The sequence below is a fragment of the Prunus mume genome, linkage group LG4, assembly GCF_029339155.1.
Source record: "Prunus mume cultivar Tortuosa linkage group LG4, ASM2933915v1, whole genome shotgun sequence".
Lineage (NCBI taxonomy): Eukaryota > Viridiplantae > Streptophyta > Magnoliopsida > Rosales > Rosaceae > Prunus > Prunus mume.
Window position 1 is genome coordinate 2,750,880 of NC_142701.1, and position 16,581 is coordinate 2,767,460.

General features: G+C 35.4%; 1 protein-coding gene across 1 annotated transcript; it reads left to right on the forward strand.

Moving 5' to 3' along the window:
- Nucleotides 1-5,176: 5,176 nt before the first annotated feature.
- On the forward strand, nucleotides 5,177-12,161 carry SWI2 (switch 2). Its single transcript, XM_008230845.3, has 8 exons — nucleotides 5,177-5,614; nucleotides 6,479-6,585; nucleotides 7,563-8,490; nucleotides 9,407-9,654; nucleotides 9,986-10,112; nucleotides 10,185-10,460; nucleotides 10,562-10,829; nucleotides 11,556-12,161. The coding sequence occupies exons 1-8, from the start codon at nucleotides 5,237-5,239 to the stop codon at nucleotides 11,876-11,878; spliced, it is 2,655 nt and encodes an 884-aa protein (XP_008229067.2). The 5' UTR covers nucleotides 5,177-5,236; the 3' UTR covers nucleotides 11,879-12,161.
- The last annotated feature ends 4,420 nt before the right edge of the window (nucleotides 12,162-16,581 follow it).

Sequence of the window (16,581 nt, forward strand, 5' to 3'; positions counted from 1 at the left end):
ATTAAAGTTTCAATTTATGACCTATAGGTAGGTTTTTTTTTTTTTTTTTGTCCATATTGAAATTCTAAATTTCTTTGTTCATGAGTGAATTGGTGTATGCCAATCTAAACATAGGGTTATTCTTCAAGTGCCAAAAGTTATTCAGGAGAAAATTCTTGATAATATGATAACCAAAAATATTGTAGAAATAAATATTACACTTTGGCACAGAGGTGGTTTTGAAATTTTGGGGCCTTGTGCAGATTCAAAAATGAGGCCTTCTAAAACATTTTTTCTCACCTCAAATCATTAATTGAGGTGATTCAGAGAAAAAAAAAATGTTTTGGAAGGCAGCTCAAACCATTAATTAGTTAGTGTGGGAGCATATTTTGCCTTCATTAGTAAATTAGGGAATCCTTGTTTATTTACTGTCTCCAAGGCATAGGACACCAATTTGACATAAATATATGAAGATATGGAGAGATTGGCATCTACTTTTGAATTCCACCTACACAACTTAATTTCTGTTTTCTTGATTTATAGGTATTGGGCATGGGAGAATATATAGGAATTCCTTGCGGTTATATTTATTGGAAGTTTGAATGAAATTCAAGGACATTTGTCTCACATTGGTAGAAAGAAGAAAGAGTGAGGTCTTTATAAGTGTGTGTGGAAGTCCCACACTTAGTAAATGAAAGTTGGGCCAAGTGGAAACCAATTGAGCTTCAAAATCAATTTGGGCATTGAATATTATATAAATAATATATAATATTTAATTGTCAAAATCGATTTAAATTAATTTTTTATTTTCAAATTAATAATTTTTTATTCATTCGGATTAGTTTAATTAACTATCTCATTTGTTAAACACATGAAAAAGCATTCTACAAGCACATTTCATCTTGTCTGAGAGGAAAATAAACAAAGTTCACCAGATTCTAAGTCCTAGTGCTAGGGCTCAGAATATAGATAGTTGAATCTTGGGAGGCAGTCACCTGTAGAACTTCAAGCACCGAGAAGGGGTGAAATTACTGTCTTTAGGATATCGCATCAAATCAAATCTGCAAGCTTCTATCTCGAATCCAAGTCAATTTCATTTATTATTTTTTTACTATATTCTGAATTACAATTTGTTATAAATACAATTTCGTTGATTTATATATATATATATATATATTATCAATATATATTTTTATTTTATTTAAAAAAAAACCTCTCTCAACGACATTTCATCGGCACAGGTGTATACTGGCAAATATTTGCTGGTTTAGACCTCTCCCGACAAAAGTTATCTATGTCAACGCAATGTCGTTGATATAGGTCTAATCCGACAAAATTTCGCTGGGAGTAGACATGTGCCGACGAAATTTAGTCGGAAGATGTTTTTTTAAATAGTCACTAATTGTTGTTTTTCCAACAATATTAAGTGCATGAATGGAGAGATTGGCATCTACGTTTGATGGCTGAATTCGGAGGATTAATTCCCCTAAGGTCGTTGAATTATAGGCATCGACTTCCTAGACCTTCTCATCATTGAAATACACTTCTGTTTGTGGTTAAGGTGGATGTGTTTGTGTGTATATACATGTATATAAGGTGCGTTTGATAGAAAGAGACAAAGAAAGAGAGGGAGAGATGAGAAGCATGGAAGTAGAGGTAATGCTGGGCATCCCTGCAGAGAAAGCATGGGAAATTTATAGACTATGATATCATTAACAAAATAAACCCTGAAATGCTCATGAGTGCTAAATACATTGAAGGAGACGGTTGTCGTGGAAGTCTCAAGTTCTTCAAACTTGGTCCAGTAACTCTCTATGTCTCTGTATGTGCTTTATTCAAGTCATTACATGTTAACCATAACTATATCTATTTACACATGCATGTGGATAAGGCCAGCCTCGACAAAATAAGATCCTCTGCTTGTGTGCTTTGGTGTTTATTTCGTGCTATTGAACCAGGTCATTTTGGACTTAAGGCTCTAGCAGTTTGGGGTTTAATATATTTAGAGTTTATATTACGAAATAGGCTTACAATTAACAAAAAAAATGTAACGGAGGACCAACACTTCTAACAAAAATGGAGTTGAGGGACTCCAAAAGCCATTTTATGAATTCAAAGGCTGAAATTGGGCACAAGTTCATGAACTATTACTACAATTAGGCCCTATGAAATATATTCATGAAAGTTTAAAATGACTATGTTCACATGTTTGGATTTAGTCATGTGATGGTTGGGTAAAGTTCCTCATTGGTTTGAGAACCATTTGTGGTTAACAAGTCAACTTTCTTTGGTGTGCGAGCGTGCCACTGTTAGTAGTTAAAAAACCCTAATAGAATTTATGAAAAATAGACAACTTGTGCCCCAAGTTATTGACTTTAAACAAGTGATTGTGAATTTGGGTGAGGAATATCTCCCAAGTAAGTTCTTTTCTTGCCTCAGACTGGTGAGAACTCGCAATTTCTCACAATAAACTGGTAGTTCTGACAAAAAATGAATGAATCAGGTTGTTTTAAGGAAAATTGTCTATTACGTAACTTTAAAACAAAAGAGAACTGCCATGTCTGAAATGACAACATAACATTAGGCTTTGATTTCTGCTTAGATTGTTGCCTGTGACTTAGGTGGACTACTGGATTCAAGCGTCGGCCCTTCAACTAAAAAGTTTCAGCTGGAAATCGATACCAATGTTAAGATTGGCACAGGTTTAATCTATTCTAGCCATGGGGAGGTTTGCTGGATGGGTAGAATTGAGATTTTTTCACCGATCAGGAAGTGGTGGATAATCATCCAAAAGCTAGTCTGGCAATTCTGAGAGACCAAGGCATCTCTGTAAAGTTGTTGATGTTTTCATATTATGAAAATTTCACTCCAATCAACAATTTAATTTGGCTAGGTTTTATAGGATCAGTTTCTCATGCTTTAGCTTGCCAACCGAACCAAAAACACATCGTCGTCCAATCACAGCAAGAAAAAGCTCGTCCTAATCTTCCTTCTCTCTATCACTCTCATTCTTGCCTCTACCGTCTCCATCATTCTCCTCTAGGCGTCCACTCCAAGGCTTCCCCAATTATAAGGCCACCAAAGCCATCTCCAATATACCTAACTCGTTTGGGTCATGGAGGAGAGAGAGAGAGAGAGATATATATATATATATATATATATAACATAGGGAGAATAGGCCGTGGGTTGGGTTTGACTGGTTGGGACTCAGCTTGGGTTATAAGTGGGGATTTGGGTGATCGATTTTGCTACACCAAAATCGCAACCTTAACTTGTGATACTAGCAAGTGCACGAGCCGTTTAATAGTATAGCTTATGTAAGTGCAAGGTCCGATCCCATGAGGATTGATGATAGATTGATTCAATTCGATTCCCTGTACAAAACATAAAACAAACAAAAAAGAACGGAAAACAAGAAAGGAAGAAAAGAAATAAATCAAGCAAATAAGTTAACAAGTTCAATTCTGATTCTCAGATTGATTCTAGCTAAAGTATGATTAAGCTATGGTGTCTGGTCATAACCTTGTATTCCTAATTCACTAATTAGATCCTTTGTTATTGATTTGTTGCAGCAACTATGTGATATGTCTTCTGTTTTTAAGAGTGTATTTGTAAGCACAAATGGTACAACGAGATTGAGCGAGCGCTAAATTATTTTGGTGATGGATTTGCACCATTCTTTTGTTGGATGACCATGTTTGATATGGGGCATATTATTGCCACAAGTTATAATGTGGTTTTATTCCTTCTAAACATGCATCAATGCCTTACATTTCTTCCCTTCTTAGTTCAATCAAGCGAAACCAAGCTACATGAGATTGCCATTGGTTTTGTTGATGATGATCACTATGTCCAGGTATGAATTTATTTGTTTACGCTACATAGTTTAATATTATATGCTATGCGTATATTAATGAATTCTTGTTTTGTAGGTTCATTTGTCTCCATATCATCCTATTCCACCAATTTCTAGAATGTGGCATGAACAAAGTGACATATGCAATGTAACACATTTGTACTCGAGGACCAAGTGCGTGTGGATGCATTTCAACAACTTCCGAGAGTGGAGAATGTAGCTATTACAAATACGGTCATCCTATTGATTGACGAAAATGCACCCACTACATAATTGAGATTATAAATCTAATAAATCTATTTATTTTCTTATATATATATTTTTTTTGTGGGACAAACTTCATAAGGTCGAGATGATGAAGCCTCAGGGGTATCCTCTGCGAATCCTCTTCATATCTTAAAAATAACATTAAGTACAAACTTAGTAACAAATTCGGTAGATGATCACTGAAACAAGAAACGAATTTAGTAGACTATTATTGAAAAACGGAAACAAATTCGGTGGACTATCACTGAAAAATTGAAACAGATTCGGTAGACTACCATTGAAAAAAAATACATTTGGTGGACATCCACTGAAAAACAAAATAAATTGATGAGACTACTGAAACAATGTAACGATTTCGGTGGTAACCCACCGAAAGTAACATCTATTTTCGTAAAAACCAGGTTCAAATTCGGTGGACTTACCACTGAAACAATGCAACGATTTCGGTGGTAACCCACCTAAAGTAACATCTACTTTCGTAAAACCAGGTTCGAACCACACATCCACAAAGTTGAAATCAAAATTGAAATCAAACCTTGACTTTTCAAAATTAAAATCAAACCTTAGCTTAATCAACACTCAAACATAAATATAGAGATCAAAATTGAAATCAAACATTGGCTTTTCAGAGGATTTTAAGGTCATATGGGTTTGTGATGGGGGTGAGATTGCCTAGCTGCGATGGGGTGAGGCAATTGGGGTTGGGGTGTGCGATTTGTTGCAAATCGAATGGGGTGTGCGATGGGGTGCGTTTGAAATGCTAGGGGGTTTGCGATGGGGTCTGTCTGCAAGAGGAGAGAGTTTTCGATGGGGTGGGGTTTGATGTGATGAGATTTACACAAGTAAGTTAAGGAATGAGGTTCATGAGGGCAATTTAAGAAGAAAAATGAGGTGTATTGAGTAATTTTAAATTTCATTAAAATTTAGTGAGGTGAAAAGAGAACGTGAGGTGCAAAGAACAAATATTGAGGTACGAATAAAATGCACAGGCCTGTACCAAGGGCCAGTGAAAATTAAAAAAAAAAAGATAAAGAAGATTTACCGTAGAAACAGAAACATCGCATGCACCGTTTAAAATTAAAGATCTCCGAAAGAAAATTCCCATTGCTTTGAAAAACCGTTTGGCAAAATCCTATGTCTCTACACAGCTTCAAAGAAGCCCTTAAACCCTGCAGAAACTCATCATCCTTAACCTCCTCAACAATCCAATCACAGTCCTCACTCACCCAAACCTTAGAAGACCCCACAATCCCTAGAAAGCCCCCGAAATCCTCTTTGTCTCAGCAGCTTCTGAGACTCCAAGATCCTCTGTCTCTGCCCCCAATTCAACCACAGAGCCAACCCAAACAAACCCACGACCAGAACGGCAAGGAGGATGAGAATGAAGAAAAAGACGACGACCCAGAATCACTGGATTATGAGAAGCCTAAAGTGGGTTTGTTTGAGTTTGATCGCATAGGACCATATGAACCGTTGGTTTTGTCCTCAGAGGGAGAATTTCCTGTTATACAGGTATTTTACATGCTTATAAATTTCCTTTGAACTTTAACGACACATTTGCATGTGTATGTGTCGCGTAATTTCGTACTGGCGGGATATAGTTGATGTATCTCTAGTTTTTCTTGGTATTAATGTTATCAGAAGATTATTATTTCTTTAGCTTGCACAATGTAAGCGTTCGGTATAAGGAACGTAAAGGGAAAAAAATTTATTAGAGAGAGAGAGAGTTTCGACCCGTGTTTGAAATTTAAAAGCAAATGTGATAGTAAAAATTAATTAGGTGCATTATTGGAGGTGGGAATAGTAAAGGATTGTTGTTCTTATATTGTGTATGTGAAAGAGCATTTTGGTTCATTAGTAATTTGTACAAATCTAACATCAGCTTTTAATCCAAGATTGATTATTATTTGACCCTTTCCTTCTTTCTTAGTTCCAAAATTGTGTGACAGACAGAGCAGTATGGTCATTATGTAACATTACCAGATTGAAGGTGTTTGGTTTGAAGTGAATGAGATCGAAAGGAAAATAGTAATGAAGAGTGATGGAATACATCAGAAAGGATTACGATTTTCCTTAATGATTTGTCATTTTATAGTCTGTTAACTGATTTAGGTCACTTTGTTGAGACAGTAATTGGATGACACTACTGTATACTTGTATCTTTGTCATCTATTAGGGATCTGTAAGAAAGCATGAATGAATGATTTTCATCTTTTTGGCACAGTTGAAGTGCCATTGATGTAGCTTTGGGTCTTTACAAGAGGTTGGGATAAGTTGCTTGAAATCAAATTTTATGAAAGGGTTTGCACGAAGGAGATATGAAAATTGTTGGAATTGTTTTATAGGTGTTGTTATCACTTCTTTTTATGGTTGCAGGTTCCGGCATCCATTAACTGCAGATTGCTTGAACATCAGAGAGAGGGAGTGAAGTTTCTATATAATCTGTACAAGAACAACCATGGAGGTATTCTTGGTGATGACATGTAAGTTTATCCTCAACTTTATCTAATATAGTTCTTAAAGTTTTGACTTTCCTTGTATTACTTTTTGTTGTGTCCTGTGGACTCTTTTTTTCCTTTCCTTTTCTTTGTCATTTGATTCAATTGCTTTGGAATTTAATTCTGAGAATTTTCCCTTCCATTCAATGCTATGATTGATTTAGTGGAAAATGGAATGATTGGTTTCAGAGACATGTCTCCAACAGAGTTTACTATGCATTGTTCAAACTGTACATAAGCACCTGATCTATCAGACTGTGAACCAAAGATACATGTTTGTACACAACTTAAGAATGCACTAACTTGGACAGGAGTGCTAGGGCAAAAATTTGGTTGTGGAATTTTTTCTTTAAATGAACTGGATGAATTCATGATTGTTTCTAGGAATAACCTTGAGAAGCCTGATCATTTGCAATGAGGAACTCTTATAGTATTTGTTCGTAGCATTGGCACTCAGGATTTAATTTGCAAGGAAGGTAGCTGCCACTCTCCTAGAAAATATCTTCTGACAGCAAGAAAGAAAGGGAGGCAAAGTTAATCTTCCATCTTCTTGAAGTAGAAAATTTGACAGTTTTTCTAGTGCATATATAATGTGAACGTTCTAAGAGTCAAGTAAATGGTGGGACCTCCTTCCGGGAACTCCGATTAACTTATCATGAGGATGGTTTTACCCTTATACAATGTGAACGTTTCCTTATGTTTTTCGGTTGTTATATTGTAAACTGCTTATTACAATGATTCCTTTTCTTTCTTCTGTTATTTATAAATGCTTATTGTAAAAGGATGTTTTGTTTGTCTTACCTTGCTAGACAGTCTACAGTATCATGTTGTCAGCCTGTCAATTTGGACCATGTTGAACAGATTGACAGTCTGACAAGAGAGCATTACCTACACACATACACACACTCACACTTTGAAGTTCCTAGTGGGTAAGTTCTTTATATTTCTTGCACGTCGAACAGGGGACTAGGAAAAACCATCCAAACTATTGCATTCTTGGCTGCTGTGTTTGGGAACGATGGGGATTGTATGGACTCCACATTACTGAAGAAGAATCAGACAGCAGAAAGAGGCCCTGTTCTCATAGTTTGCCCTTCTTCAGTTATCCACAATTGGGAGAGTGAATTCTCTAAGTGGGCTAACTTTAGTGTTGCTGTTTACCATGGTGCAAATCGTGATTTGGTTTATGATAAGTTAGAAGCGCATGAAGTTGAGATCCTTATCACAAGCTTTGACACATACAGGATTTGTGGCAGCCAGTTGTCAGAGGTCAATTGGGAGATTGTGATTGTTGATGAGGCACATCGGCTTAAGAATGAAAAATCAAAGCTCTATATCGCATGTTTAGAATTTAAAACCTTAAAACGTATTGGCCTCACTGGAACTGTAATGCAGAACAAAATCATGGAACTTTTTAATCTCTTTGATTGGGTTGCACCTGGATCCTTGGGAACACGGGAACATTTTCGAGAGTTTTACGATGAACCCCTCAAGCATGGCCAAAGGTCAACTGCTCCAGAAAGATTTGTTCGTGTTGCTGATGAGCGAAAACAACACCTAGTGGCACTTCTTCATAAATATATGTTAAGAAGGACAAAAGAGGAAACCATTGGGCATCTTATGATGGGGAAGGAAGATAATGTGATATTCTGTGCTATGAGCGAATTGCAAAAACGGGTGTATAGAAGAATGTTACAGCTACCAGACATTCAATGCCTAATAAATAAGGACCTCCCATGTAGTTGTGGCAGCCCTCTTACCCAAGCTGAATGCTGCAAAAGGACTGTCCTGGATGGGAAAATTTGGCCATATCTTCACAAGGAGAACCCTGATGGATGTGATTCATGCCCCTTTTGCATTGTCCTTCCTTGCCTTATCAAGCTCCAACAGGTAAGTTATATTTCAAGTTTTTATAACTTTTAGCACTGCAATCCTTTTGCTAAATTAGGAATGAATTTTCTTTCTTTTGTAGAAGCGCTTTTTCCTTCGTAAGTTTGTAACTGTTGACGTTATAGTTTCTTTGAGGGGAAGAGTTGGAAGAAAGCTATTTGTGTTTCCATTGGGTATAGCATGAATTTAAGGTGGTGTAGAGGCAGGTCTTACATGGTTATTTTAGTCTCCAATCATCAAATATTCTTAATATGAGATTGAAAAATATGAATCAGAAAACAAAATTACCTAGAAGAAAGGCATCATATGTCTTTAAAATCAAACAAACGTTGAATTCATTATATTTTTCAATACAATGTGTTTTCAGTATTCACACTTTCTGTGCATTATTTTTTACCTAAAAGAAAAAGTTATTGACTTGATGGAAATCTCAAGCCTCAGATTCCTCCCAGAAAATTGGTTGCCTAGAGTTTCAAGTGCATCAGGAATTTAGGTTTGGCATTGTATTTTGGATTGTTGTGGTGTTTGATTACTTGATATTGAATGAAATCAAACTTTGTTTTAATAGTAGAACACCATCTTCTATTATTTGTTTTATACTTTTTAGCGTTCTTTGTTATTATCTGTTTTAACTCATTGAATCCTGTGTGTCTACCATGTATAAGAGGCACATATTCCTTATGCAAGATAAGAAGACATGAGGTATGTTCCTCTTGAATTCCTGGTACCTTGAGACGTCTAGAGCAGCCATGTACTTAAAGAATCCAGAACCTTCAAAAGCAGTGCTTACATGGAATATATTAGAACTCAGTCTAGAGAGAGAGAGAGAGAGATGAATTTTTGTATTTTACATTGCTTTTCATAATTTTACTGGATTGGTATTTGTTTGTATTTATATTTTGAAGATACTTTACAGATAAGTAATCACTTGGAGCTGATTAAGCCTAATCCAAAGGATGACCCAGATAAGCAAAAGAAAGATGCAGAGTTTGCCTCCGCTGTGTTTGGCACAGATATTAATCTGGTAGGAGGGAACACCCAGAATGAGAGTTTTATGGGCCTGAGTGATGTTAAACATTGTGGCAAAATGCGAGCGCTTGAAAAGTTCTTGTTCTCGTGGATTTCATGCAGTGACAAAGTTCTGTTGTTCAGCTACTCTGTCAGGTGATGCACTGTAGTTCTCTTTTCTTCTTTGTCTTCTGTCAGGGTTACAAACTGTAATTAATTTATTCAAAATGTTCTGTTGAACAGATTTTCATTTGTGGAGGTTTTGACTAAGCACAAAATAATTTGAGCTCTTAACTGAAGATTATATAACATAAGCTTTATCACTGATTCTGGAAACAAATGAATACATGAAGACATTTTGTGTAATACAGTCAAGATGGTCTCGGACTGAATATTTTCTGTGTCAATGAATTGTCTGTGCATATGTTTTCTTCTTTAGGTTCTCTTAGGATCTTTTTTTCTCCTGAACTAGAATTTCTTCTTGCAGGATGCTGGACATACTGGAAAAATTTCTTATACGTAAAGGCTATTGCTTCTCAAGACTTGATGGTTCTACACCAACCAACTTGCGCCAGTCTATTGTTGATGACTTTAACTCAAGTCCAAGCAAACAGGTATGTTTTAAATCAAATATAACAACAGAAGTTCGTGCTTAAATTCTCTTTGACAGTGGTTTGTTGCCGTAGGTCTTCCTTATATCAACTCGAGCTGGTGGGCTTGGATTGAATCTTGTCAGCGCAAATCGTGTGGTGATATTTGATCCAAGTTGGAATCCTGCCCAAGATTTACAGGCCCAGGACAGGTCATTTCGTTTCGGGCAGAAGCGGCATGTTGTGGTTTTCCGCTTTCTTTCTGCTGGCTCCCTTGATGAACTTGTTTATTCACGTCAGGTGTACAAACAGCAGCTATCCAACATTGCTGTTTCTGGAAAAATGGAAAAGAGATATTTTGAAGGTGTTCAGGTAGATAAACTGATCTTTTTTTGCTTTTCATTTGTTCTGGAACTTTGCAATTGACATTCAACTACAAGATATTTGTACTTCACTTAATTGGGTTATTTCAGGATTGCAAAGAATTTCAAGGGGAGCTTTTCGGAATTTGCAATTTATTTCGTGACCTTTCAGATAAGGTCTTTACCAGCGAAATATTTGAGTTGCATGAGAAGGATGGACAAATAGAAGGGTATGGTATAAGACAACAATCAACCGATGTTGGAAGCAATAGTGTTTCATTAAAAGAAGTTGGTGTTACATCCTTATCGTTGTCTGAGACCAGAACAACCAGTAATTCTAAGAAGGGTTTAACAAGTCAACCTGTGCTCAAGGATGTGGGTAAGTTAGATTTCTGAATTAGAGTTATGGTCTTCTATTACTCTTAGAATTGTTGGATTGGCATAGTTATATTTATGTACAACTTCCTTGTGCTCATTGTGGACTTCAAATTTCTGTAATTTTGAAGAAAAAGAGAGTAAATTTGTAGTCATTATATAACCCTGTTTTTTAAGTCCAAGGCATGACAGTTTTGGGCAATCGTTTCATGCTCAGCAGCAAGGAATTTTTTTTAGGTACAAATATGATGAAGGCATTTATAGAAGCTCCTAATTAGATTTGTGCTGTGCACAGTAAACCACTGGCTTCAAGGAGAATAGATATACTGAAAACAACCTGTGCCAGTGGTGCGACATTGAAATCAATATATGAGTCTTTAAGTTAGCGAAGATGTGGCAGCCTTGTCAGCAAACATTGCCAAGAAAATAATAATAATATGTATAAAAATTTGAATGTGGCCGAGTAATTGAGATTGAGTTGAACCACAAAGAATGAACAATTAAGGGTAAAACTGAATAGAGGGATAGAGACTAAAATTGAGGTCATAACCAAATTGTCGGCCTGTTGAAGTAATAGGATTAAATATTAGGTATGTAATGGTTTTTCAATTAACAGGTTTAATATTTGCTAGGATATTGGGAAGCAGGAGAATGTGGTTTGCTTTAAAATATTTTATTCTTTTTTATATTACTCTTTTGGAAGAAAAATGAAATGTCTTTGACTCCTTAGGTGTGGTGTATGCGCACCGCAATGAAGACATCCTGAATTATGGACCTGGAGGTCAAGGGGCGATTGAAATGATCCCTCAGAACAATGGTATCATGGACCCATACATTCGTGTTGCCCGGAGAAAGAGACTAGATGGTATAGTTAGAAAGGAGAATTTTCCTTCATGCAAGGATCAGAAAAGGATTCAGTATAGCCTCCTTTCTATGTTCATGGGTTTGGGAGAGCTAGAGTTCAGCAAGTGGGTAATATCTGCCACTCCTATGGAGAGGGAGACAGTGCTTCTGGACTTCAAGAAGCGAAAGAAGAAGATACATGATGGTTGAAGCATTATCTTCGAAGTTGTACAAAACTAAACAGCTGTGATCATTGTACAAATTTGTATCTCCATGATTTGTCAATAGAAATTGCTCTGTATCTTCAATAACTTAGTTAGACCTTTGTACATGAATCTGTGGTACCAAAAGGCTACCACTCTTGACCGATCTTTGATGTAATATTGTCCTACACTTTCCACTAATTTTAGCTGTGGCAAAGGTGTAATAGTTTAGCCTATTTTCTTTGAGTTGAGAAACATGGAAGACTAGATGGATTTCTATTTCCTTTTTATATGCTACTGCTTATACCGTGGCTACTACTGGAAAGGGACTTGAACACATTGACTGTCGGCTTAAGACTCCTTTTACTGGCCGGAGGATTTTTGTCTGTAGAGATTCGCAAATTAACCAAGTTCTCCTGCATGAAAATACTTTACGTTCTATTCTTGTTTGCATACTGAAGCATTTAGATCAACAGTTGATCTCAAACTGTTAAATTCTAAATTTTTGGTATTCCTTGTTTGAATCAAGATATTTAAAACTAAACAATTGAAAGTTTTACGAATGAAGCAATATTTAGGATGAAAATGCTAAAGCAGAGGGTTCATACATGACAATAAACATGAGTATTTCAGTATATTATGATTCTAATAGAAACCCAATTGAAAAGTAAACGGCGTTAAACAATAAACTAAACAAAACTTCAATCTCATTGTGCATTGTATGAATAAAAAATTTGAGTTGAAGTTACGCTATTACCGTGGCTCCAGGGAATGAATATAATGTGTAAACTTTTAATGAAGTTTTCTTGGTATATACTCAATCTTAGACATAGTGGCCTTATAAAGAAACTCCTGTATCATTTGAAAACTATGAACACACCCAAATAGCTATTTTTTTTTAGTTTATTTGTGTGTAAAATACCTATATTGCCCTTGTAGTATGGAAATTGAGAGAGAAAAATAAGATCTGCCAACTGTTCATTTTGATATTAATATTAAAGTAAATTTAGGTTTTAGCAACAAAAAACCAAATCATCTCATTTCAAATCAAAAACATGCAAATTCCTCCAAAATTAAATCAATTTGGTCCATTTTGGCTTCTTTTACAAATTTTCTCTCTCCTTTGTGTTTTTTCAAAGTCTCCCTAATATTAAATTACCAAAAACCAAATCATATTCATTTTCTCATTTCTCTCTGGTGCTTTCTTGGTGTTGGAGCAAGATGAGCTTCAATTGAAGCTTAGTCTCAAATTCTTCATCTTTGATCTACAATTTTCAATATTTCACCTTCGATTTCTTATTCTAAAATCGTGCTTCTATTCCCTTTTTTTTTTTTTTTTTTGGGATTGTACGGAACCTCGATCAGATGCTCATAGCTCTACTCCTTATCTTCGAGCTCTAATCCTCTTTTGCCACGTCGTCATCGTTTGGTTTGGACTTGAGATTTTTGATCTTTTGCTTTAATTATGTGTTTTCTCTTTGGATTTTAGTTGATTTTTGAAATGTATTTTAAGTTTTGATGATCGATTTATCTTTTGTTACTATTTCAGTTATAGATCTCATTTTTGTTTAACGATGTACTTGTATGACAAAGTATTAACAAGATAGTTCTATGACAAAGTATTAATAATGTACTTCTATGATAGAGTATTAACAATGTACTTCTATGACATAGTAGTATTAACAAGATAGTTCTATGACATAGTATCAACAACGTAATTCTATGATATAATATTTAAACAATGTACTTCTATGAAGAGCCCTTAGTTGGTTTTTGCGATTTTTTTTTTAATATTAACAAATTGTTTGGCTTTTTTTAAAGGGAGTTTCACTAAAACACCCAAAATAGGGGTTGAAATTATAAAAAAACCCAAGCACTATTTAAACATATAAACACACCCAAAATCCATCATTACACACATTCAAAATCCATTTATAAACACACACAAAAAGTTGACTTTGGGGTTGATTTTGCGGTGTGTTTTTATGTTTAAATAGTGCTTGAGTTTTTTTATAAATACATGTCTAGGATTGAGTTTATTTATAAATTTGTATTTTTTAAAAAATCTGGGCTCAGCTTGTTTTGAGTTGGTCTGATTTGTTGTTTCTTCATCCTTTCTTTGGTAGACATGCATTAGAAATAGTAATATGATATACATTAATCAACATGACAGTAAACTAGCAGTGTTATTACTCTGGATTGGAACATTATAGGGGTAGATATGCTTTAGAAAATAGGATGTCATATAAAACTAGCAGTGTTATTACCTTAGATTGTAACATTACAGGAGTAGACATGCATTAGAAATAGGATGTCATAGGAAACTAGCAATGTTATTATCCTTAGATTGGAACTGTTCACCCGTTTTGTGTTTGCTCCTGTGATGGAAGTGTAAAGTTCCCAATTGGCTTGAAAACCATTGACTAGTCAACATGTCAACTTTCTTTAGTGTGCAAGCATGTCATTGCTAGTAATAAAAATTCTAACAGACTTCTTAAAAATAGATAACTTGCGCCCCAAGTTATTAATTTCTAAACAAGCGATTGTGAATTTGGGTGAGAATATCTCCCAAGTAAGTTCTTTTCTTGTCTTAGACTGGTTTCACAATTTTCACAGTACAAAACTAGTAATTCTAGCCAAAATAAATGATTAAGATAGTGAACTGTTTTTAGGCAAAAGTGCATTTTACAAAACTTAAAAGAGAAAAATCAACTTTAGAAAGATAAAAAGAAGGTTTGGATTCCATTTCTAGATAGAAGCTTCGATCGGGTGGGTATGCTGTGCTATATTTGACTATTCCCAACTTCAATCTTGAGCTTCAATGTAAATTGATACTAAAGTTTGAGTTTGGTAGAGCTTTAATCTATTTCGAGTCATGAGAGACCTTTTGAATGGGCAGAATTGCGGCCTCTTAAATCTAAAAGGCAGTGGCTAGACTTGCGGATTATTGAGCTGCATTGTGGTACATGTTCCTTGATCAGGGCTCTCAATAAATTTGTTGAGGTTTTCATACTTGTAAAAAAAAAAAAAACTCAAACTCTGCTTGTTTTGGTTTTTTGCTGAACCAAATTTGTAATGAGAGAAATCTCGTTTTGAATGACTTATTTCTTTTAAGTCTGAATTGGAAGTTCTGATTTATAGTTGGCTTCTTCTGGGGCTCAAATGAGTTTTGGTTGCTTCAATTTGTTTGAAGTTTCTCAGAGATCAAGTGATCACTTTGAGTTTTGTTCCTTTGGTTGATTTTTTGGTTTGATTTTTTTATTGTCCTTTTGCTTTGTTTACCCTATCTTATTTTTATAAGAAATGTCTTGGAGTAGGGTTTCTAATTTTTTAATCATGGGTGGCAAAAATTCTCAAAAGATCTCTCATTCATTTTTTTAATGCAAATAAAAAGGATTTTATTAATTATAGCAGATAAGCTCTCAATAGTCAGTTTTTAAAAGACAATCACTTCTCTGTTTTTTGAAAGAGAACCTAACCCCTCTTTAATTCCAACTACCTCTTGTGAGAGCTCAAATCGTGATGGTTAGTTTGATTTTTTCAGTTTGAACAACTCCCTATTTCCTGCTTATCTTTTTTAGATAAACACAGTATGCTTATCCTTTGAAAGATGATGCCTTCTTTGGAGTAGAAGCAATATCTCTGAATATATAAAAGGGTTTCGATCTTCTGGTGGCAGAAGTTTCAGAGATGTCCCCTCCTTATTGCCTGCCTTTTCGGTCCAATTGAAATTGTTGACTTTCTAAGTTAGAAAAATCACGTGGGTCTGTTTTCCCTTTGGGTTTCTTCAAAGCCCAAGTCTTTCTCATGGTTTGGTAGGTCCTGGGCTGGGGTTTTTGACTTGGGCTCTTGATTTCGATTTTAGTCCATACTGTCTGGGTCTAATTTTGCCTCGTCCTTCTAGGCCTTTGGTGTTATGAGTGTGTAATTTTGGCATAATTACAAGGGAACGCTGGTGGCAACCAAAAATTGTCATGGGCTTTGTTCTTTTGGGTTAAGTGTGTCAAATTAGCCCAAACAGGAACATTACAGCCATTAATCAACATGACAGTAAAGTAGCAGTGTTATTACCCTAAATTTGAACATTATAGCAATTAATCAACATAACGCATTAATGAAGCTACGGGTTTCGAGGCGCTTTGTTTGTAATGAATTGTTTGGATTTTTTTTTTTTATAAAATTGGGATGGGCTTGTTTTTTGTGCTTTTTAAGTTTTTTGTGTTGAGCTTCTTTTAAGTTGATCAGTGGCAGTTACATAATTTATAGGAACGTCAACACCAATTTCTTAGGTAGTAAATGAGTTTTAGGTGTGTTTCTAAAGTGCATTACATGTGGAGTTTTTTTTACATAATTTCAACCCTTATTTTGGGTATATTAGTAAAGCTCTCAATTTTAAATCCATGGACATGAAGCAGCTAACAAACTCACTTCTATTTGCAATGACCTCTTCACTATTCCTGCCACCCTATTCATTTTCGATTTTGGTAAGAGATCGTATTGTTGGCGAGGACAGAAGTTGGACTTTTAATTTTGATTACCAAACTTGGGCTCGAAGAAAGCTAGCTATTCCATGTTGGTGACAAACCTGGTAAATGGGCAGAAGAAGCAATTCAAATTCATACAAATTAAGAAGCTCAGCACCTCCAAAACTAGTTATAATGGCTTCTTCCCAGCTCTTCGCTATCACATGGGCTTTGTAACCCCAGAGAG

Coding starts and splice junctions, on each gene's coding strand:
- SWI2 (XM_008230845.3), top strand. CDS start 5,237: ATGTCTCTACACAGCTTCAAAGAAGCCCTTAAACCCTGCAGAAACTCA. Junction 6,586..7,562: donor GGTATTCTTGGTGATGACAT/GTAAGTTTATCC, acceptor CACGTCGAACAG/GGGACTAGGAAAAACCATCC. Junction 9,655..9,985: donor TTGTTCAGCTACTCTGTCAG/GTGATGCACTGT, acceptor TTCTTCTTGCAG/GATGCTGGACATACTGGAAA.